The sequence below is a fragment of the Abramis brama genome (assembly GCF_963993115.1).
Source record: "Abramis brama genome assembly, chromosome: 4".
Taxonomy (NCBI): domain Eukaryota; kingdom Metazoa; phylum Chordata; class Actinopteri; order Cypriniformes; family Leuciscidae; genus Abramis; species Abramis brama.
The window spans coordinates 19,236,711-19,262,158 of NC_139966.1; the positions used below are offsets into that span (position 1 = coordinate 19,236,711).

At 38.4% G+C, this 25,448-nt stretch overlaps 1 protein-coding gene and 1 long non-coding RNA gene across 2 annotated transcripts; both read left to right on the top strand.

Moving 5' to 3' along the window:
* Positions 1-2,981: 2,981 nt before the first annotated feature.
* Positions 2,982-7,133, top strand: LOC311082091 (E3 SUMO-protein ligase ZBED1-like; the record flags this gene model as incomplete). Its single annotated transcript, XM_084112835.1, has 3 exons — positions 2,982-3,199; positions 4,296-4,859; positions 6,203-7,133. 3 exons carry the CDS (start codon positions 2,982-2,984, stop codon positions 7,131-7,133), a joined length of 1,713 nt encoding a protein of 570 aa, XP_083968961.1.
* Positions 7,134-7,907: 774 nt separating this feature from the next.
* LOC311082338 lies at positions 7,908-9,181 on the top strand. Its single transcript, XR_014606105.1, has 3 exons — positions 7,908-8,045; positions 8,122-8,223; positions 8,304-9,181. It is a non-coding gene; the product is annotated as an uncharacterized lncRNA (long non-coding RNA).
* The last annotated feature ends 16,267 nt before the right edge of the window (positions 9,182-25,448 follow it).

Sequence of the window (25,448 nt, forward strand, 5' to 3'; positions counted from 1 at the left end):
CCAGGTGCAAAATTTTTTTTTTTATTTTGTTTACACACAAGATGAAAATAAAAACTCAGAGGGATTTCAGGATATATGCTTTCATTACCTAGGAAATCAAAACATACTGTCCATAGCCTTAAAAAAATCGATTTTCGCCATATTTTTTTTATTCAAATGTCACATAAATCAGGCCAGGAATGATTTATTAACAAATCCCTCTGAAAATATCTTCAGAATACTGCTAAGTGTATAACTGGAAAGTTTGGTGTACACAGGTGCTACATAGGCTGAGATGTTTCTACTGAAGAATGACAAAAAACTGATTTTGAGAAAACGGCATTTAAAGATTTAAATAGGGGGATTTAATACGTTTCGATTGGAAAAAATTGCTCAAAAACAGAATAAATTCTCAGGCCCTTAGTTATAATAATATATAATATTACAAACTCATGAAAACTGATTATTAAATAACATCGCAGGCATATAAGGCCTACAACTGCAGTAACTCAATTAATTAACATTGGCGTATCATGCACAAAGCTGCCAACAAAACCCACGCTAGACAGTTGTATGGACACAGAACAAGACCAACAGTAGCTGTCACAGCTTTATAAACTCTAATTATCCATTCCAGCACCATATGTAGGTCCCTCTGACATCTCTTGCTGGTGCCTTTTCACTTTCTTGTCTGTGCTCACAAGATTTCGTTTGCGTTTTGCACTTGCGGACTGAATGGTGTTTGCTTTGGACACCCTGAGCAGGTCTGTCTGCTTGATGGTGTTCACTGTAATAAGTGTGCTCTCCAGCCATAAGTTTGCCATCACATTAAGCATAGCTGAGGCACCCTCATTAAAAGAGGAGATGGCCATGCTTGCCGCTGCCTCGACCCTGTTCTTGCCCACAAAAAGAACAGCGAGCCCATATCACTGAATTAAGGCACTCGTTTGCATTTTGCGTGCCACCATGCTGCATTCTTTGCAGCAAGCTGTCGCTTGACATGCGGTGATAGATGGGGAGAAGTTTCTGGTCCACCTCATGGGATAGGTAATTTGCAGCATGTCGAGTGTGGCTTTCGGGGGTCTCATCTTTGTCTTCTGCCCTCCGATACCAACACCAAGATGGATTGCACCTAGTATGCAATGGTGTTTCGTCTGTTGACATGCAGTGGCGAAGCCCTGCCCATATCTCTGCTTTCATTAGCCGCTTTCCGACCGGAGGAACCTTTTCACAGTTCCTAGAACTATTGGCTAAAGTACCCGGATGTCGGCGTGTTCGCACCGCAGGAACTAGGAACGATTTTAGTTCTAGGAACTCCATTTGGAGGAACTAATTTAGGTCCTACTTCAGAGTAGGGTCTAAACCAGCACTATAGGAACTACCCGTGACGTTAGTGTACGCTGATTGACCGAACGCATGCGGAGCACCAGCACCCGCCATTTTTAAAACAGCTAGAATGTAAACACACAGATTATAGCCTATATTAACTCCAGAAACTATCTATACAAACATGGAAAACAGTGATAGATGGGCCTCTAAACCTTTATGCTGAAGAGAAAATCCAACGCAACTTTGAGGGGACCAAGCCAAACATGATTATGTTTATCTGCCCCGCTAGCAACACTGAACATCAACCACACGGCATAGGCTAATAACCTTTTTTTCATATACTGTCTACTTTCTATAACAGTTCTGGGCAATTCCGCGCAAAACTGTCACATCCATAACGCCAACTAAATACCATGGCATTGTGTTGGCGTTATGGATGTGACAGTTTTGCGTGGAATTGCCCTTCTATCTAATAACATATTAAACAGTACTGTTAGACAGATCGCTAACTAATAAACACAGAGAATGCGAGCATTGTTTGCTCTGGCGTTCTCAGCGCCGCCAAAATAAAGGTCCGTCGCGCCGTCAAAATAAAAGTCACCGTGCTCAGTGTACCGCAGCTGGTGGCGACTGACTGATCTACCCCACATCCACTTTGCTGCCTCCTGCTCCATTGCCTTACTAGACCCTGTGAAATTCTTGGCACAGTCAGTGTGTGTCTCCCTCCAGCTGTCAAATTCCTTCACAGTAATCTTCCCCTCATTCTTGGCACTTTGCTTTAGGACACAAGCATGACAGTAAGAGGATAATACCTCAAAGTCAATGACCAGTCCTGTAAGAATGTCAATGCAAACACCAATGCCATAATGGGAAGTGAAGCCTCTTTTTTGCCAGGTGCCATCAAAAGAGACACCAATGTTAATTATAGCATTAGCATCCTCCCTCAGCAACTCTGCTAACTCTGGATCAACATCTGAATAGGCCTGTCGGATCTGCTCCCTAGTCTTGTGCAGTGACTCCAATCCTCTCTCAATTTCCGCCACTAAAATAAAAATGCATGTTGTGTCAAGAACTGTTCCTTTTTTGTTGAGTTTATTGAAACGGTACACTTGAGTGGCAAACACCCAATTTCTTTTGGAAAGAACCAGGGAGTAGACCATGCAGTTATAGCAGCCAAATGGACAAGCTAAAATAAAATAAAATTACTATAAAGAATAAGGCCATCCTGTAATGTTATACTATTGCAACAGATCCATAATTGTGCGTGCGTGTGATGCAGCCTACTGTTAATGTGTGTGTGTATGTCTCTCTCTCTCTCTCTCTCATTTTATTCTACTGTTACGAATCCATCTTTGTTCCATCCATGAAAATATGTTCACTGTTACACCAGCACTATAATAAATGTAACAGGTCATTAGACCTCCAAAATCAACATCCCTGTCCCATCCCTGTTTCCAAAGCCTACCTGTCACTCTTTTGTCATGCCTCTGGTATGTTTTCAGGTGAAGGGAAGGGATCCCCAACACCTTGCTGACCTTCCTCAGTGCAGCATATCCCATCACTAATTCATGTGCCAAAAGCACCATGCGGACATTGACGTCAAAAGCGACATCCCCTCTCGACACGCATGAAATGCGTCGACGCGTCACATTAATTACGAGATATTTTGAGTAATGGCGGCTTCTGCTCCCGCTCACGGTGAAAACAACAATAAATCAAGACCACGATCATCCAAAGTATGGGAATACTTCCAACTACGCCCAAACAAGAAGGTGCTTTGTTCACTATGTAAAGCTGAAATGGCATACCATGGCAGCACAACTGCTATGAACGAGCATCTTAAAAGGAAACATCCCGTGACTCTGCGAACTCAAAATGACGAGCCAGCTGGGTAAGTAGTAGGCCTAATTATTACAGTGAGTTTTTGGAGTTGTTGTTGCGGTCATACCTGCTGTGTTTCGGTCAAAAACGGATCGACGTTAGAGCTGAAGCTGTCAGGGGTGCGGCGCGGGAATATAGTTCTGAGGGGCGGGCGCGGGCGGTAATGCACTCGTGTGTGTGCTGGTTGCGGGAGAATAAAACGATTCACGGGACTCCCACAAAATGTAAATATCTACTAATTGAACATCTAAGAACGAATAAATTGCCATTCATCTGTTGCACAAAAGCAACAAGAACAACTAAAACAAAATAGAAACGCTTTACAGGCCAGAGTCTCTATCTATTTATAACATTTTTGCAGCGTTGAACAATTTAGCCAATCACAGACATTTATGTTGATTTCTTGAACGTAATGGCCAATCAGATGCATTTAAGATAGAATCCCCTCACCGCTCAAAATGGACGTTTTGTTCAGTGCTGAATTCTGCACACTGGCAAATCATCTGATTATAGCAAACAAAGTGTAGATATTATGAAAGATTCATTGTGTAGCCAGTTTCATTTATAATAACAGAGATTTGTGAGCTCGCGATAAACTGAGATGTCAGCTTTTTAGGAATTATTAAGGGAGAAATACGTCCCTCGCAGGTCTCTAATGTAGACTTTAAAAACAAACGACTAACGTTATATTTACATTAACAGTAGCCTAGGCTGCAATCTATTGTATGTGAACCTTTTTGCAGATAAACACAAGTGCATTTTCGGACAAGTTAATTAAGTAAATCATACTCCCACTACAGTAATAACAGACTATAGTAAACAACACATTTCCTAAATAGGCCTGTTACTGTATACATCTTACATTTTATGAAATAGTACCATTAGTTCAAAATAAAGTTTAAAATGCTTCCTGTTTGCATATTTCATAATAAAATGACATAATTAGGCTACCCTTTCTGAAATATATTTTTTTGTCATCATTCATAGATTTTATGTTAAAATAATATACAGATACACTACCCTCTTCAAAATACAGCTGATATATTGTTAGCATTCATAGACTGCATGTTTAAAAATGTTAATGATGTGCTTGTTTTATTTATCAGGAAGAGGCAAAGCTGCGTGCAAGATTTCTTCCATAAAAAGGACGTAACTTTTTGCACGCCCCACATGGCCGCTGGACTTACCGATAGCATTCTGAACATGATTGTAAAGGATATGAGACCTCTTTCTATTGTAGAGGGTCAGGGCTTTCGTGAGATGATCAACGCGTTCAGCCCAGGATACACACTTCCCTCCAGGTTCCACTTCACTAAGTTGATGGAGAAGAAATATGAGGAGAATTTTGAGAGAGTGAAAGCTTCACTCAAAAAAGTAAAAACCAAAATCACTCTCACCACAGATGCATGGACCAGTATTGCCACAGAGGCATACTTGGGTGTCACCTGCCACTTCATTAATGAAGACTGGGAGCTTACTTCATTCAACTTGACCACCATGCCACTTGAAGATCGGCATACAGCTGAAAATATTGCTACCTGGGTGGAAAAAGCAGCTGAGAAGTTTGAGATATCCATGACCAATGTAATCGTGGTTGTACATGATAATGCTGCGAATGTGGTTGCTGCTTTACGCATTTTGGAAGAAAAGCATGGGATTGCTTCTCTCAGGTGTGCTGGTCATACATTACAGTTGGTTGTCAACCATGCTCTAAAGGATCCCCAGATCAGCAGGGCACTGAGGGCTGCGAAGAGCCTTGTGGAACATTTTAAAAAAAGTGAGCTGGCCAGTAGGGGTGGGCGATATCTCGATATTTACGATATATCGAGATATTTTTTAAACTCGATATGGATTTTGACATATCGTATATATCGATATATTGTTTATTAATTCTGATTTTGCAACTTTGCTTGTTTGCCTTCTCTATGCTGTGCTCGCCCCCGCCCTCCTCCGCCTCCTTGCTTTTGTTCCCCCTCCCCTCGCGTGTTGTCTCATTCAACCAAGTCCCCCGAGTCCGGTCAGGCACATCAATCTTTCCCCGCCCAGCGAGTGCTTGAAGTGCGTCAGAAACAGCGCGCGCGCGATCAGTTGTTGTTGGTAATTTTTTGTGTAGCGTCGCCTCTCGCCGCATTGCTTTAGTTTGAGGGCGCTTAACACACTCACACTTAACATGCTTCCCTGTAGAAACGGGCCTGGCAGCTCGCGCAATGTCTAGACACGGTGAAAGTTTCCTGATTGTGACGGATGGCCGAATTTACATGACACATTATAAATTAGCATTAGCCTACCTATTCTGCTATAGATACAGTGCCAACAAGAAGAGAAGAGGATAAAGGTGGATAAAGACAGAGGTAAAGTGATGTAATGAATGAACCGTTTATCTAATTGCATAGTAGTAAGATACTGTAATTTAATGGCAGATATTTTTACCTTAAACTTTATGCTAGCAGTTGTTCTGAGTTCTCCAGAGGCCCCAGTCAGTGTGATTTTGTAACAATCATGTCAATTTTTAGATGCATTTGTATCACTTTTTTTTTAAATTAATGTTTTACTCTACAGTTGTGCAGTTTTTGGGGGATATATGGCTTTTTTTTTTTTTTTTTGCCAAAATTAGTAATGATATTTCTATACAGGTTTATTTAAAATAGTGCAATATGTATTATTTCTTCCTTTATTTTACAGTTAAATTATTATTTTTGTATACAGGGATTTTTTTTTTTTTTTTAAATGTCGCAGAAACACTTTGTTCCTACATGAACTGCCTACCTATTTGCACTTCAATAAAAAAAGACTTTGTGGTATTTGGCATATTTGTTTTTGCAGTAGTTTTTGGGGGGTTATTTTTCCTGTAAAGATATCGAGATATATATCGTATATCGAGATATAGCAAAATATATCGAGATATATTTTTTGCTCCATATCGCCCAGCCCTACTGGCCAGCACAAGGCTGAAAGCAAAGCAGCAACAAATGGGTACCCCTGAGCATACGTTAATACAAGATGTATCCGTAAGATGGAACAGTACTTTGCACATGATCAGCCGCCTGCTTGAACAGAGGTGGCCTGTGACGGCAACGCTTTCAGATCCTGATGTCACACCACAAGGGAAGCGCTTCCTGGATTTAAAAAGTGATCAGTGGAGCCTACTTGAGGAAGTAGAACAAGTCCGGAGGCCATTTGAGTGTGCCACTGTCTTCCTGAGTGGAGAGTCCTATGTGACTGTTTCCGCTCTACCTCCGCTGGTGAAGGGCCTACAGAAGTCCATAAAGAGCACCTTATTTGAGAACGCAGCTGTCAAGGCTTTCCAAGGTGTTGCTGCACAGGAGATGACATCAAGATGGGAGTGGGAAACTAAATTCAGAGATGATGGAGAAAATGTATGTATTATTGCAGCAGCCCTTGACCCCAGATTCCGCAAACTAAAATTCCTGCAAGCAGAGGACACTGTAAAAGTTCATCTCAAAGTTCAAGGTCTTGCACTGGTAGAGAAAAGAAGAGAGAGGGAGCAAACACCTGAACATCAAGGTGGGGAACAGGATGACTCAGTCAGTGCAGAGAGGAGGCCAGTTTCTCTGCTGGATACTTTGCTTGGTTCGGATTCAGATGAGCACAGTAACGGTGAAGAAGACACTGGTCACGTCCAAGATCAAGATTCTCACAGCGAAGCAGTGAGGAATGAGATACTTGTGAGGAATGAGACACTTGTGTACTTTGGTGAGCAGGCCATCCCAAAGGATGAAAATCCATTAAAATGGTGGAAAGAAAATGAAGCAAGATTTCCCACCTTGGCCATGCTGGCAAAGTGTTACTTGTCCATGCCTGCAACTTCAACCCCATCTGAACGCCTTTTCTCAGTTGCTGGCAACATTGTGACTAAAAAAAGAGCAAGCCTGACTTCAGAGCATGTAAACATGCTAACATTCCTCCATTGCAATGCTATTTGAGATCTTGCTGACGTATATTGATATGCAGAATTTTTGTTAGATTATCTGGCTTTTTTTTTTTTTTTTTTTACGGAGCCCGGGAAGTCACCTGTGGGAGAAAAAAAAAAACATCCGTGGCGACGGTTTTGCAATTTGTCTGCTCAGTTTATAAACCGTACTCACAAATTCTCAAACTGTTCCCTTGGTTTAGCAAATCGTGCCCACGAGTCAGATTTGTAAACCATGCCTTCAGTTTTTGCAATCTGTACCCACTAATTCATAAACCATGCCCACACTTTCGCAATCCGTTCACGGATTTGTGGCTGGCCCTCATTTTAGAAGAACACCAGGAGCTACGTTGTTAACTAATCTTATTGTATATTGTTTTATTGTGTATTAAGTGGAATACATCAAATTGTCTTAACTGCATCTGCAAGCTTAAAGTGTAGCGGGTATGGGGTGGAATATATGATTTTTTGATGCACGTCATTCATATTAAATCATATATTCCACCCCATACCCGTTATAATTGAGAATCACTTTCAGCATGCAGATGCAGTTAAGACAATTTGTATTCCACTTAATACACAATAAAACAATTCGATTTGTTAACAACGTAGCTCCTGGTGTTCTTCTAAAATGAGGGCGAGCCACAAACCTGTGGGAACGGATTGCGAAAGTGTGGGCACGGTTTATGAATTTGTGGGTACAGATTGCAAAAACTGAAGGCATGGTTTACAAATCTGAGAGTGCGGATTAGAAACTCGTGGGCACGATTTGTTAATGTGGTGATGTGATCAGCCATTATGGGGTTAATCCCCAAATATGGCGTTTCCGCGAGTATAAAAGGAGATGCGACGGACATCTGGGCGAGCGTTTATCCCGTTTCTGGGAAGTGACGTCACTTTCGGGGCGCCGGTTTCGGTTCAGGAGGTAAGGGCTTTTTGCGTCTAACGCATCTTGAATGTTTGGATCAGGAAGGGTGATTTGGGACTCGTTTACCTTGCAGTGTGGCAGAGGAGATTAGCAGACACGAGATGCAAACAGATTTCACTACGAGGTTTTTATTAGCACGTTGAGTGCATTGAGCACCGCGAGTCATTTACCACAGGTATGTGATATTCTCTTCTGCCTAAACTAACAATTAAAGTGGGAGGATCATCTCCTTAACTTAATGTTAATTTTTAACAGCGATACAAGCGTGGAGGTGTTGCAGCAGGCTTGGCAGCCTTTGAAGGCTCGGCAGACTCTAAAGGCTGGCAGACGCTGTCGGCTCGCGCTACTTACCGACTGTTTATCTACGTGTGACACTAAACGACCCTGAAGTGGATGGGATGGCGTTTCACGTATAAATGTGACTGTTTCCATCCGGTCGTGGACTGTATTCAAGCTGATCGAAACACGCGTCGAATGTACAGCCTGCTAGGACACTTCTAAAATTGATCCTTAATTTGACAGTACTCCTCGACTGTTGAACTGAGGCTGGGGGAAATAATTGCACACTGACAAATTCTCTATGTCACCCTTGTATTTATATAGTTTATATATGGGTGTTTAATCCGAATTCTGCATTCATTATTGTGTGATGACCTGATCTACTGTTTGTGACATTGTCGTTCATTTCTCTGTCAGGAAGTTTGTGGGGTGGTCTAGAATCCCCCGCTAACGTGCTGAGCACGGTCATTATAGAGAAACTGGCCTGTTTGGCCGTGCGTGTGATTTGTATATGCTTCTTTGACACCCTTGATGTGAGAGTGCATGTTTCGTGTATCATTTTTTTGTATTGAATATTCTTTGTCCTTTTCCTTCAGAATCTGGGGCCATTCGTGGTTCCTGAAGTCTTCTGGGTGTGGTGGTGGTTTGATTGACAATCTGCAGTGTTCACAGTGAGTGTAGTGTTGTGAGAGAGCACGAGTGGTTGCAGTGTTGATCTGATAGCCAGGACAAATTCCCCAGGTTCTGAAGTGGTGTGTGTGTGTGTGTAATGTGTGACGTGTCTGGTTTTAAGATTCTTTATTAAAAAGTGTGTTTAGTAAATTATGCTTTTTCAATAAACTGTTTGTACTTTCACCATTGTCTGGTATCTGACTCAGCCATTGCGTACCTGTGTGCTTTATGCACTCAAACTATTTCTGGGTTCCCGGATTACATCTGGGTGGCGTAGTCGGAATTCACCTAAAGTCTCAAACTGCCACATTAACAAGGGAACAGTTTGATAATTCGTGAGTATGGTTTATAAACGGAGTGGACGGATTGCGAAACCATCGCCATGGATTGTTTTTTTTTTTCTCCCACAGGTGACTTCCCAGGCTCCGTATTTTTTTTGATCTGTTCTGTTACTTGAACTGAGTGAAGTGAAGTTATTCAAATTAGTAACACAGTCCCCCAACTTTTTTTGCACTGTTTAGGTTATGCTGTTTTTGTGTTGGACTTTGCTCCTTTAAACTAAAGGAAACATTTCAGGTGTTCTTTGCACTGTATTAGGCAGTGTTTATGTTGGACTTTGCTCCTTTAAACTAAAGGAAACATTCAGGTGTTCTTTGCACTGTATTATGCAGTGTTTATGTTGGACTTTGCTCCTTTAAACTAAAGGAAACATTTCAGGTGTTCTTTGCACTGTATTAGGCAGTGTTTGTGTTGGACTTTGCTCCTTTAAACTAAAGGAAACATTCAGGTGTTCTTTGCACTGTATTAGGCAGTGTTTATGTTGGACTTTGCTCCTTTAAACTAAAGGAAACATTTCAGGTGTTCTTTGCACTGTATTAGGCAGTGTTTATGTTGGACTTTGCTCCTTTAAACTAAAGGAAACATTTCAGGTGTTCTTTGCACTGTATTAGGCAGTGTTTGTGTTGGACTTTGCTCCTTTAAACTAAAGGAAACATTTCAGGTGTTCTTTGCACTGTATTAGGCAGTGTTTGTGTTGGACTTTGCTCCTTTAAACTAAAGGAAACATTTCAGGTGTTCTTTGCACTGTATTAGGCAGTGTTTATGTTGGACTTTGCTCCTTTAAACTAAAGGAAACATTTCAGGTGTTCTTTGCACTGTATTAGGCAGTGTTTATGTTGGACTTCGCTCCTTTAAACTACTCAATGCCTTCATATTAATGTATTTTTTGCACAGTGTTTGGCAGAATTTATGTGGCATTGTTACATGATGCACTAAAGTGTTGTTTGCATTTTAATTCTGGCACTTTATTTTTTATACTGGGAAATTTCAAAGTATTTTTCAGAAAATGAATTAATAAAAGTTTGAAATACTTATGGTAGAAGTTGTGCATATTATTTATTGTAAAGTTTGCCAATGGATCAATCAGCTAATCAAAAAAAATAATCATTAGATTAATCGGAAAAATAATCGTTAGATTAGTCGACTAATCGAAGAAATAATCGATAGATTAATCGACAACAAAAATAATCGTTAGATGCAGCCCTAATTCAGACGTGCGACATGCATAATCAGCCACTGCTGTGTCGCACAGTCAGCGGCACTGTCATTAAACCCCCCTAACGACAGCTTACGGTCAGATGTGCTGCTTCCTGATGGTTTTTCAGCTAATACATCCGATTGTTTTCCCTTCACACATCTTGCAAAGCGCAATTGCTGTTTTTTTTCCCTTGATAGTTGCGGTGTTACAGGCATTTTCGGAGGTCCTGCGCTGAGGTAAACACAGTGTCAGAGTACACCACGTGATGCGTCCGAGCGAATCACGTTAGCAGAAACCAGCTGTAGCCAATGAGATTTCGTCATTAGCTTTAAATCCCCCTTTGGACATTCACGATTTGTTACTGATAGAAAGGAAATGCCCATATTTGGGTTACATAGCGTTGTGCATGAGACTCAGAGCTTTACAGCGATGCCGGTCATGATAGACTTCAGTGAACAGACGGATCTCGGCGTGTCGCGTTGGAATGCTAACTTCCCGGTAAATTCGAGAGAAATTAACTTACTGCCGCAAGTAAACAAAATGTAATAAAATAAACATCTTAATGTATATTTTCAATGTTTTCTTTATAGCAGTTTGAAAGAACACATATTGAAGGAGTAAACTAGCCCAGAATCTCAAAACTGACCACTGCATGAAAAATCAATTTTTTTGCCTGCCGTGTCTCGCTTAAAGAATAAAAACAACTTTAATGAAGTCAGATTAATTATATTGGAGTCAGATAAGTAACTGAATTATGCATGTCATCCTTCAACTGTTTTGTTCCGATTATTGGTTCAAAATAACACAAGCTTTCAGCCTTACACTATTAATAATTAGTTAATAATTATATGTGTTTTCTTCTTCAAATGCAAGTATATCATAAGTTATGGGAAAGTAGAAGAATCAGCACTTTCAATAATGTGTCAACTTAATTGACCAGATTGTACATCTACTAGACTGAAATGTCTGAATTTATTGTGCGGTAAGATTGTTTTTTATTTGCTTTTCTTCATCATAGGTGCCACCTGTCACAAGCTATGTTTCCATCCACACGTTTTTATCCGAATTAAGTGATATCGAATGAAAAATGTCTTATGGAAACAGTAAAATTCAATTGAATTTCATGAATATTGACTCAAATGAAATGCGTTCGGTCTCATCGGATTTTATCTTGATCGATTTACGGCTTATGCGATAAACACTGATGGAAACGTTATTTGCCAAATAAATAATGCAATCCATTTTGTGAGGCAAAACTTTGTTCGCAAATGTTTGCTTGAATGTTGTGCGATTCAGTGCGAAAATGAATGGAAACACCTTAAAATGTCTCAAATCAATTCGATATACCAATTTGATTGCAAAACAGCATGTGACGCCATTACGTACAGGTTTTTATTCGCTTTAAAGCCGTTGGATGGAAACACACTTTCACCAGCTTTATTCGCATGAGTTTTTTTACCGAACTTCAGATAATTCGATTGACAAGTGGATGGAAACTTAGCTACAGATTTGCACTTCATCTCCCAGCACTCTCCCCTGTTCCCACCTGCACGTCATTCCCAATCACTCACACCTGCACCTCACCCCAGCTCATGGTCCGGTCTCGATTACATATAGCGGACTATTCTCTGTCTCCAGCATTTCCATTCCCTGTGTTCATCTGCCTCATCACCCATCATAATCTCTATCGTTTACTCCAATTACATACACTGATTCATATCACACAAAGAATGACTGTGCAAATTAATAAATAGTTCATTATTTCTGAATCTGGATTTATTCAGATTGGGAACCACAAAAACTGGAAAGAAATGATATTTCATATTGGTCATGTTAACTAAACGATTGTTCTCATAATCTTATTGACAGAAAAAAGACGTATTTAATAATTTCAAACAGACTTTAGAATGAACAACACTGAACTGAAGTATTTTGAGTAAGTGCTCATAGGGTCCTTAATCTTCACCGAAATTAAAGTAAACAGCATTTTGAAGGATTATATAATATATAAACTGATAATGTATTGAGGATAAAAATTACAGTTATACATGTCCAATAAACTGAGACACAGAGGTGTTTCAAAGCCAGCCGGGAGACATAGTCCCTCCAGCGTGTCCTAGGTCTTCCCCGTGGTGAATATTCTTGAATATTGGTCCTCATGAGGAAACAGCTTATAAATACTAAATGATGTTTTTTGAAAGCGTTGCTTGTGCGTCCTGAACAAACTTTAATTTTCAACTTTGATTCAAACAACTTTGTGTTTAATTTTTTTTCCCATGATATCACGTCAGAGACTCTGGCAGACACAGAATATCAGAGCAAGTTTTGTGGGAGAGGTAATCTGATTTCTAAAAGTGTTGCAGTCAGAGACTCTGACGGGGTACCCTGGTAATCTAGAGTTCTCACGAGAGCACAAGTTGAATTTGCTCAGCAAGTTACTCTGGTGTCGAGCAATGGAGCTCATTAAATATGAGCCCCTCGATCTGAGCTGCACCAATCACATCGGGTTATCTGATATAGGCGGGCCAGATGCGAGCTAAACAGATGATGACAGCGCTGTGACGTCGAAGTCATTAGTAAGCATTGCAAGATGGCTATGGATGAACACCAGTTGTTTGAAACGGCTTTGGCCGCTACAATGAACGAGTTAGACTTGGCTTTTTCTCTAAAAGAGGAACAGAAGACGCCGCTCGAATCGTTCCTTTGCAAGAAGGACGTTTTTGCTGTCTTGCCGACCGGATACGGTAAGAGTGTTATCCAATTGCGTGCAGTGAGATTTTCAAATGCATGCAAGCCCCTCGAGCTGGCCGATTTTCATTAGTCGACGCCAGATCATTAATCTTTTAGATTTAGGTCTGGATTTCCAGGCTACTGACGGGGGTTTAAGAGCAACAAACTTCTGTATTTAGTAAAACAGGTTGCATCGCTTACAGTTTCGAGGCCTGATGAATAAACTTTGCATACAAACAAAATGGGCATTGACGTGTGTATGCAATTTTCCACACACATCAGCATTTATAAAAAATAAACTAGGCATAAATGTGTGCACCGTACGAACACTGTAGACTTTTACTGGAGTGAGCGAATTAATGAAGTAAACAGAATAATTTAAACTCTGTTTTACATTTAAATATAGCACTATAGATTAAATATAACACTCTCATTAATGAAGTTAAGCACAAAAATTTCATGAAACCATTATCTAGAAGTTACAACATTTTTTATTAATTAAAATATAAATATTTGTAGTGAATGCGCAGACATTCGTACTGTCGTACACAGACAGACAGTAGCCTAATGATAACTTCTGTGATCTTCCAACATTATAAAAAAAAAGTTTTTTTGAAGGACAGGATATGTACGTTTTGTGAACTTTTGTCAGTCAGACAATTATTTATCATGTAAGCTCTGAACCTGAATCGTGGCTCGGTTATGGCTTTCAGTAAGCCTGTAGCCTCAAGTGCCCAGTCCATCTCTGAACAAGCAGCCTTTCTGTTTTTCACTGTTTTTGTATTGTGCAGCTACAGTGGGTTTCCAAAAAAATGTGTTAAGGGAATTGCACACATTGAAAAAGTCCTACATTGCCCTCTCAGACGACATGGCATGTACCACCACTAAATGCAGCTGGTGATTAAAGCAATGCACATATGGAACTTCGTGCTTTAATTTGTCTTGCAATATTTTTGGCATTCCGCCGTGTTTTCCGATCATAACATTGGCACCCACTGACTTAAAATCTTGTCAAGGCTGAGGCCAACATTAATTATTTCGGAGATAACGTCAAGGCGTCACATTGTTTGCTTGTAGTCATTTTCAGCAATCTCTCCCGCACACAACAACTGTCATCAACATATCTCACTATAATAGAAATGTTTTCACATCCAGTTGGGCCTTTAGTACCATCTACTTTAAGAGTGCCCCACGAATCACCAAAATCATTCACAATGTGTTCCGTGACAATCTCACTCATTTAAGATATGATTTGGTTCTGGATGTCATGAGACATATACGTGGCATTATGTGGAATTGTGCTGAATGCTTTTGCAAATTCTTTGTCCTTCAGTGTGTACTCTAAGGCCAAAAAAAGAACACGGTGTCTTTTTTCTCTCCTACGGTGTCCACGGCATCTAAACCCCTTTGCAAAGGAAGGTTGTTTGCAGCAATGAACATTATGTCCACTATCGCGGACACATGTCACCTAGTGACCAACATTTGAATACAAAAAAAATACACTTCATTAAGGGCCGACAAACATTAAAGGAACACTCCACCGTTTTTTGAAATGGGGCTTATTCACCTTCTTTCCTACATTTAGATAGGTAGGCAAATGCATTGTGTTTTGGATTGTTTTATTTTGACAGGGTCGGCGATAGCTTAGCTTAGCTTAGCTTAGCTTAATGAATGGAATCCTTAGTTGCCAGCTAGCATGTCCTGAGTAAAGTGATAAAAAAAACCCACCTAATTACTTCTTGTGGCCTGCGTATTCACAACGAGTACAAATAGCGATGCAGATTAAGACTAGGCGATTTCCTAGGCAGATATTGACTTGAGACTATATTAGGGGGAAGCACAGGCGAAGCACGGCTACTTGGGCGCAGAGATATCACGCAACACATGAAATCCCTTCCGTCAACCTACCGGCGTGACCTGCACCGAGTGTCTTCGCTTTTGAATTGTTTATTTTGAGAAGTTACAGCTACAGTTACAGCAAACATGGTAATTACCTGCGTAGCAAAAGGTTGTGAACACCTAGGTGTTTTTTTTTCTTTTTTAAATCACTTTTACTCATGACATGCTAGCTGGCAACAAAGGATTCCATTCATTAAGATAAGATAAGCTAGCGCCGACCCTGTCAAACTAAAACAATGCATGCACTGAGACAAAAATGCATTTGCCCACTTATCTAAATGTAGGAAAGAAGGTGAATAAGCCCCATTTCAAAAAACGGTGGAGTGTTGCTTTAAATAGGAGATACCAATACGTAGGAGGAATTAAAATTGTTGTATTTACTGTATCCCATTTATGTTGCCACTCTTTCGTGGTATATGCTTTAATTACTGCTTTTGCTTCATATTTACTAAGTGAAGTATTCATGACCTCCTCATTTTCCAAAGCCTGTTTTGCTAAACTATCAACCTTGGGAAAACACTGAAACAGCACCGTATGGGGGATGATCCTGGTTAAAGGTTCCCAAAGACTGCTCTGTCACCTAGCCTTATATACCCAGACCAGAACAAAAGGGTTGTACCAATATTTTTTAGAGTTTGTTTTGGGTCAATTCCTGTTCCCCAGGGGGTAACACCTGGTTTCGGGGGAGAGGGGATATCTTGAAGAGACATCACCCAGAGAGGAGAACAGAATTCTCCTAAGTTCTCAATCTTTCTCATAACACCAATGAATGCAATGACATTAAGACCATTTTACCAATCACACTGAGACATTTAAAATGATACCAAACATGAAAAGGAAAAACAATAGATTTACAAGATACATAATATGTGATGTATAGACATTCTTAGTGAACTTTTAGTGACTTGACTCAGGGGGAGAGGAAGGGTGGAGGGAGAGGGGGATGCAGAGATAAGGAAGGAGAAAAGTTTGGACAGGACAATGTCCTGTGCTCTGTCTTTGCTATCTTCTGTCCAGGGTGCGTTTTATGGCTTTATTGCAGGGTGAGTTTTGTCTTAGCAGGAAAATCAGTTCTTACAATATATTTAGAGAATAAAGTCGAAATGTTTTAGTAACTCGTGTTTAGACCCGTGTTTCTCCCGTGTCCGACCCGACCCACACCCGTATCTGACACAGTTGGATATTTTTCACCCGTTTGAGCAAAATTTGCGGGTCACCCGAACCCATGCAGGACTCTACCGGGAGGAATCTCGTGTAGTTCCTACCAGCCGTTTGTTGTAATCCTTAAAAAAACCGATGTCTTTAAAAGAAAATATCTCCCTTTGTGCTTTTGAGCGTTGTGACTTTGCAGATGTTGTTTGTGCTCAAACAGAAACATTACTATGGGATCAATATCCCGCCTAAAGTATTGCAGCCACGGATTAAAAAATAAGCGTGAATAAATTTTTTAAAACACATGTACAAATATATTGCACAAACTGAAAAAAATAATGCAAAATGATCAGAATAGCAAACAAAGTAGTCAGGGATCAAATATAATAAGCTTGAATCAAGAAATAACAAGCATGAATAAAAACTAGAGTTGAGCCGGATACTCAGCTGAAACGAGTATCCAGTACGGATAAAGCACTTTTGCCGAGTACAAGTATTATACGAGTAATACGAGTCAATATCTGTGCTCGGATTGAATAAAAATCCTCATTGGGTAGCTGACTGTGTCTGCGTTCTGTGATAGGCTAGTCACAGCGCCCCTCCCCTACACACATACAGATTTATTGTGTTGCTGTGTCCCGCTCTGCTCACTCACACACAGAACACTAAGAGAACAGCTGAAGCTGAAATCTGAAGCTCAATGCTGATGCTGTCATGTAAATAGTTTTCTAATCAGCAATAAATATAACAATTTCTGATCAACCCATATCAATTGCATGCTTAAAATAACATACCGGTTAAAGCCCCGCCCATTTCAAGACAACCCTGTAGCACCTCTACATATTTATATTTAATTTATGTCAGTGTGTTATGCAAGAATGGAAATTGGATTAAGGTTATCAAGTTGTATCTTGGTTTCTAATACTATGAAGTTCTTGACTCCATTTCCTATAAATGCTGTGCTGGACTCTTATATTATATTATATTATATTATTTCCTGTTTTTGTTTCTTCCTGTTTGGTGTTTTCTTCATGAATAGTGATTGCATAAGTATATAAGGGGGTAGGAACCAATGTGTGGGGTGTTGTTTTCCCGGGAACTTTTCCAATTGACGGAGCTCTAGCTTACCAGGTGGATGTCCTTGTTTGCAGCATGCCTCGCTGGCAGGATTTACTTGTGTCGTTTTGGAGTATTTCGTGACATTGGACTTTTTGATGCATTGCAGCACAAAGGACTGGGGTACATTTGTCTGGGACTAACGAAGGTTGTGGTAAGAGATATGTGACTCATCGGTTAGTGCAAAGACTATGGGAACTCCGATAAGTCACGACAAGGTGGATTCTGCTCATGTGTTTGATTGTTGATATGTATATCTTGGGTGTTTAAATAATACACATCTCTTTTGCATCGTGAAATGACTGAACTATTTGTATTTTATTGATGTGACATCGCTAATATTGAGAGTGTTACAACCCGACCCACTTCCGGGTTAAATCCCGTCTACTTCCGGGTTAGGCCCCGCCCAGTCCGAGTACAGATACAGATACAGATAATTCATATGGTTAACAGATACAGATAATGCTGTACTTGCTCATCCCTAATAAAAACTTTAAACGCATTAAAAGTTATTTTGCACAAACCTTAAACTTATGGTCATGCTTTTCTTAAAAAGTATGTTTTCCTTGGTTTTATAACTCTGTACTTTGTGCTCTCTTGCATTTTCTGCTCATATTTTTCTCTCTTCTTTGCTCTTCTTTCTATGTTCTGCGCTTGCTTTTACCAAATGTTGCAGTTCCAGTTTCATGTAAATTAGGGCGGGCTTAAGCGTCGCCATTGGTCCACTAGTTCTAGATTGACAGCTACTCTTCTAGCCAATCAATCGAAGAGGGGAGTTGACGTGACACCAGTGCGACTCGTGGCTACTGATGCTTACTTATACAGGGGAAGACGACAGTTTAAACTTTACAAAGACTTTCAAGCAGTAAAGCTATCTGAACTCTGGACATAAATAATTAAATTCATCTTTTTTGAGATACATGAGAAAGTCTAGAAGTCGGCCATATTGGCGGCACTGAACATAAACATTGCCAATGAACTGAACTCGCGAATTTGGCTGATTATTTCTGCTGAAAAATGGTCAAATGGCTGTACTAATCAGTCGCATCGGGAAAAACATTTGGAATTCTATAGACTGCCAAAAGTTATAACAAATTAAGGAGAAGAGTGCAAAAAACTGAGGAAAGAAGGCGTTAGTGGTTGAGAGAGGCACAGCATCAGCTCATCAACCACATGTATAGTCTGTTGTACCAGCTACCTCTTCAGTTAGTTTATTAAAGAAATAAATGAATGAGAGGCTAGTTTGTTCTGAGTATCTCGAATATGGCCGTGCATCCGGGTAACTGACCAAACCATGACGTAGGTGCAAACGCTCTATAGGAACTCCAGACAAGCCTTCGCAACGCAATCCATAAGCAGACAATATCACAATTAGGCTACTAGTTCATTCTATATATCTTCCAGTCTGGACATATCAACTGAGTTTTCATAATGCTTTATTTGATGAAGCCCAGATCAGCTGTGAAGCTCTCTCACCTGCAAGCCGGAAATGTTGGCTCAGCAGAAGGAAACAGAAAGCTATATCGCTTCCACCGAAACAGAAGATGGTCTTTGTTCTAGTTTTTTTTGTTTTACTGATTTATTTTCTTACTTTATAGGGGAGATAAAAGGGGATCTTTGAGGATGAAGACAGTGCGGTGTCTAGATTTGGCGACACCACATAGAAAGCAGTGAGAAATGAAAGTTTTTAATCATAACTTGACAAAATGATTGTTACAAAAATAACCATATATGTCCGACCTTGAATTCCTTCCCACTTCAACTACTTCAGCCAATCCCAAAATCAAATTGAAAGAATAAATACCATATATTGTGTGACACCATTGCTTTTATTTGATTTGTTGTGTTTATGTGTGTCGTAGACACAGGGAAGAGACACATGTGGGAACTCCCAGTGGACAGCAGCAGGGAGACTTCAAGGAGGACTTATACATCGGATGAATAGAGGTCGCTGTGTGTCGCCACGGATTCCTTCTGAAAGCCCTTAATATGTACAGGGGGAGATATTTGCCTTCCCTCTGTATCTTCAGAAGGAGCTCATGCAAGCCAAGGCGCAATTCTTTGCAATGGATGTGGCTGGCAAATATTGTATTCTTCTTCTGAGAGAGAGATCAACTAAACAATGGAAAAAATAACTTTATAAAAGACAATAGAAAATAAACAAGCAAACAATTCAGTCAAATGAACAAAATCAGCACTCTAGTACAGGATTTAAGTTAAACGTTTCATAAATATAATGTTATGTTATCTAGAACAGAATACAAGTTAAATATAAACTAAATCAATTTGCTCTGGAACAAGTAATAGATTAATAACTCTGATATCCCGTTTGATATAGCCCAAATTAATTACATCTCATGTTTAACCACTATCTACATAAGAGCCAGCGGTAAATTCCTGAAGGACTGGCCGAGATGAAGCTGTTCTCTGCGGGTACATGAGCGCTGAACGCCCGCTGACATCCTGGAGCTCACATCTGTGAAAACGTCTAAACATATTGTAAAATAGGCACTATGTTTATACGAATCACTCATTTGAGGTCTAAAAAACTACATTCTCGCCTAAAAAACCCTGTAAAACTACATTTCCTGTCACAACAACAGTAGTGTTTTTTAAAAATAAGGTGGATTTGCTCGACCGCCATGATAGTCGCTGCAAGCAGAGTGATACAAATGGTGAAACTGGTAGAATATCACACAGCTGAAAAAGGCTCTCAGCCAATCAGACTCGAGAACCAGTATGAACTGTTGTGTAAATTTATTTATCCTATTGTCATTTTCTTTGTTCTAATTTTATTACTGACTGTTTACTTGATTATTTATTAACTGAGGACTGTCTACTTATAGGCAAGTACTTGTTTTGCTGTGGTTAATTTAGCCTATAAATTCATATTGCCCATCCTAAGTGAAGATGTTATTAAAGATAGTACAGTAGTGATGGGGAGTCGATTCCTCGACTCTGAATAGCCTAATCCTAAGGAAATTAGGCCCATCCTTCTGGAAATTGCCACCACAAAATCAGTCATTTTAAAGGAACACTTCGACTTTTTGGGACTTTAGCTTATTCACCGTATCCCTCCGAGTTAGATTAGTCCATACATATCTTTTTCATCTCCGTGCGTGCTTTAAGTCTGTTTGACGCACCCACCGCTAGCCTAGCTTAGCACAAAGACTGGATGTAAATGGCTACAGCTAGCATACTAATCCCAATAAGTGACAAAATAATGCCAACATTTTCCTATTTACATGTTGTGATTTGTATAGTCACAGTGTGTACAAATAACAAGGTCATATGAGACACAGACATTTTTTAAACGTTTAAATACTGGGAACTATTTTCTCAGAAGGCGAAGCACTGCTACTTGGGTGGAGTGATTAGCGCAGCACCCGAGAAGCACCGTTCCGTCAACAAAACCAACGTGACTAGCTAGTAGCGAACGTGATTCGTGATCATGGCTGACTTTGATGAATTGTCAGAGGATTTTTATTTGGTATCAAACCAAGATCCAGAACAATATCGTTTTGAGCCAGAATACACAGACGAGGAGTTACAAACTTTGGAAGCTGATAGACAATGCCGAACAGACTGAGGTCGAGGGGAGAATCAGAACAGGAGTAGCCTACTATTTCACAAACAAGGTCACTGTTTCTCAAAAATGAAAACTGCCCATACCACCCTCCAATTCATTATAAGTTGAAGGCTTCAGTCCTGAAAGTTACCTTTAGCGCCGCTTATTTGTTACTGGGGCGATAGAGCGCGTTTATGACAACACAATACTAACATTACAGGGGATACATGGAGCCCGGGAACAACTGTAATATGTAGTGAGCACCCTATTCATGTAATAGTGTCACGAAGGTTACATTACATCTAACGTTAGCTAATGGCACTGTAACAGTAGGCTAGTCATCTAAAAACATAACGGAACACTTACCGCAGCCGCAGGTGATCCACTTTGTCCTGTCTTTACTATCGATGGGATGGCCGTAACGTTATCCTTCAGCACATGTTTCATGCTCCGTGTGGCAAATTAAATTTTTTCAAAATAGTCGTCCTCAGTGAAATGTTCTGAGCAAACGCGATAGTCCTTGATGATGTCTACAGGTGTTATTGGATCTATATCCAGAGCAAGTATCCATTGATTCATCAGGTCAGCGTTTTTGGTTGGAATTCCCCTGTTTATTGTCGCAGCTCTTTACAATACAGCGAACACCCATGATTGTAAACTTTGCATTTACTATCTAGTAATTGCTGACTCTATTACTCCAATTCTGAGTGAACTCTCTGCTCCTCACCACGGCGCTTCTCGGGTGCTGCGCTAATCACTAATCTTAACAAATCTTTCTTTTTTTCTAGCCAATCTTTCTTCTTTCTTTCTAGCTAATCTTTCTTATTTCTTTTTCTTACTTTCTAACTAATCTTTCTTTTCTTTCTTGCTTAGTTTTCTTTCTTTCCTTCTAACTAATCTTTCTTTCTTTTTTCTTTCTTACTTTTCTTTCTTTCTTACTAATCTTTCTTTTTCTTTCTTTCTAACTAATCTTTCTTTCTTTTTTCTTTCTATCTTTCTTTCTTTTTCTAACTAATCTGTCTTTCTTTCTACCTAATCTTTCTTTCTTTCTTACTAGCTAATCTTTCTTTCTTTTTTCTTTCATTCTTTCTTTCTTTCTACATAATCTTTTTCTTTCTTTCTTTCTTTTTCTTTCTTTCTTTTTCTTTCTTCTAACTAATCTTTCTTTCTTTTTTCTTTCTATCTTTCTTTCTTTTTCTAACTAATCTGTCTTTCTTTCTACCTAATCTTTCTTTCTTTCTTACTAGCTAATCTTTTTCTTTTTTCTTTCTTTCTTTCTTTCTACCTAATCTTTTTCTTTCTTTCTTTCTTTCTTTCTTTCTTCTAACTAATCTTTCTTTCTTTCTTTCTAATCTTTCTTTCTAACTTATCTTTCTATCTAATCTTTCTAACTAATCTTTCTAACTAATCTTTCTTTCCTTTCTAACAAATCTTTCTTTTTTATTTCTTTCAACTAATCTTTCTTTCTTTTTTCTTTCTTTCTATCCAATCTTTCTTCTTTCTTTCTAGCTAATCTTTCTTTTTTTCTTTTTCTTTCTTTCTAACTAATCTTTCTTTTCTTTCTTGCTTACTTTCGTTCTAACTAATCTTTCTTTCTTTCTTTCTTTCTTTATACCTAATCTTTCTTACTTTTCTTTCTTTCTAACTAATCTTTCTTTTTTTTCTTTCTTTCTTACTAATCTTGCTTTTTTCTTTCTTTCTAACTAATCTTTCTTTCTTTCTTTCTTTCTTTCTTTCTAACTAATCTTTCTTTATTCTTTCTTTCTTTCTTTCTTTCTTTCTTTCTTTATACCTAATCTTTCTTTCTTTCTTTCTTTTTTCTACCTAATTTTTCTTTCTTTCTTTCTTTCTTTCTTTCTTTCTTTCTTTATACCTAATCTTTCTTTCTTTCTTTCTTTCTAACTAATCAATCTTTTTTCTTTCTCTCTCACTAATCTATCTTTCTTTCTAACTAATTAGTCTTTCTTTCTTTCTTTCTTTCTAACTAATCAATCTTTTTTCTTTCTCTCTCACTAATCTATCTTTCTTTCTAACTAATTAGTCTTTCTTTCTTTCTTTCTTTCTTTCTTTCTAACTAACTAATCCACCATTCATTCATTCTTTCTTTCTAACTAATATTTCTTCTTTCTTTCTAACTAATCTTTCTTTCTTTCTTTCTTTCTAACTAATCTTTCTTCTTTCTAATCTTTCTTTCTAACTTATCTTTCTATCTAATCTTTCTAACTAATCTTTCTTTCCTTTCTAACAAATCTTTCTTTTTTCTTTCTTTTTCTTTCTAGCCAATCTTTCTTCTTTCTTTCTAGCTAATCTTTCTTATTTCTTTTTCTTACTTTCTAACTAATCTTTCTTTTCTTTCTTGCTTAGTTTTCTTTCTTTCCTTCTAACTAATCTTTCTTTCTTTTTTCTTTCTTACTTTTCTTTCTTTCTTACTAATCTTTCTTTTTCTTTCTTTCTAACTAATCTTTCTTTCTTTTTTCTTTCTATCTTTCTTTCTTTTTCTAACTAATCTGTCTTTCTTTCTACCTAATCTTTCTTTCTTTCTTACTAGCTAATCTTTCTTTCTTTTTTCTTTCATTCTTTCTTTCTTTCTACATAATCTTTTTCTTTCTTTCTTTCTTTCTTTTTCTTTCTTTCTTTTTCTTTCTTCTAACTAATCTTTCTTTCTTTCTTTCTCTTTCTTTCTTATCTTTCTTTCTAACTTATCTTTCTATCTAATCTTTCTTTCCTTTCTAACAAATCTTTCTTTTTTATTTCTTTCAACTAATCTTTCTTTCTTTTTTCTTTCTTTCTACCTAATCTTTTTCTTTCTTTCTTTCTTTCTAACTAATTTATCAATAAAAATTTAAACTACTTTAAACTTCTAACTACTTTTAACTTCTTCAAACTCTCTGGTCCGGCTTTCTCAAGTCAACTTAAAGTTTGTCTCAACAAACTTTTTTTTCTAGTTCTTCTTTTTCTTCTTACCCTAAATTTACAATTCTAACTCCCCCTAGAGCTTTAACTCTACAAACTCCAAACTCGGGTCAGACCTTCAGACTGTTCTGACTCGGTATGCTATATCTTTTCAAACTGATTTGACTTTCAGTTTTCTTAAAAATTAATATTAAACATCATAAAAATCCCATAGACTTTCATTGCAACTAATCTATCTATCTATCTATCTATCTATCTATCTTTTTAACTAATCTATCTATCTATCTATCTATCTTTTTAACTAATCTATCTATCTATCTATCTTTTTAACTAATCTATCTATCTATCTATCTATCTATCTATCTTTTTAACCCTCAGAGGTCGGAGATCACGCCGGCGTGATCTGCTCGCTTTTTTCCTTATGAGTTGAATTGAGACCCAAAATACTCTTTTGACTTTGATTTTACAAAACAAGTTTCATACATCAATCGATTCTGTTAAATGTGTATTATTTTTGTGTATACTCACAATAAAAACAAAGTGTTGTGCTTTTTGCCAAATAAAGAAAAATAAACACGAAGCGAGTTCTGCCTCCTCTCTGTCAGTGTAGTCCATTCTGAAACGCGTCCGAAAATGAACCAAAACTCAGCGAATACTCAGTCAAACAGCCATTCAGACATACAGGCATGAAGCTTGAATTATCTTCTTTTAAACGAAGTAATTTTTATAAAAAACAAATATTCACAGTTTATGTAATATGTATGCAAAGAGAGAGGTGTCAGTCGTTCTCATCTCAGCTAATTAAGTTTTAATGTGCTCCGCCCACGGAGAGCACGCGCTATTCAAACGCAAATGTGAGCCGATCCAAACAAACCTGTAAAACGCCCATCAGCTGGATAACACACACCGCGAGTTCACTTTCAGACTTATGTACTTTAGGATGCTGTGAGGAATAATACTATCTTGATAATAATCCTGCAAAAATTTACCTCAGAAGTTCTGGAAGTATCATTTCGAGGAGCAAACGGATCCCGCTGAGGAATTAGGTCAGTTCTGTTTGCTTTGTTCTAATCGGAATGAATGAACGCAAAGATGCGTGCTGTTGTGGAGCTACTACAGCTGGCAAAAATACTGTTTTAATATGAATCGCGTTACTATGAATGAATGAACGCACAGATGCGTGCTGTTGTGGAGCTACTACAGCTGGCAAAAATACTGTTTTAATATGAATCGCGTTACTATGAATGAATGAACGCAAAGATGCGCGCTGTTGTGGAGCTACTACAGCTGGCAAAAATACTGTTTTAATATGAATCGCGAATACAAAGAAAGATTACACTGGAAATATTGTTACAATTTTAAATGTTGTTGTAATTGTATAACCTTAAAAAAAAAAAAAAAAAAAAAAATATATATATATATATATATATATATATATATATATATATATATATATATATATATATATATATAAGGATAGATGTAAACAAAATCTTAAAAGGTCATTATAAGCCTTATCTTTAAATAATTTTAT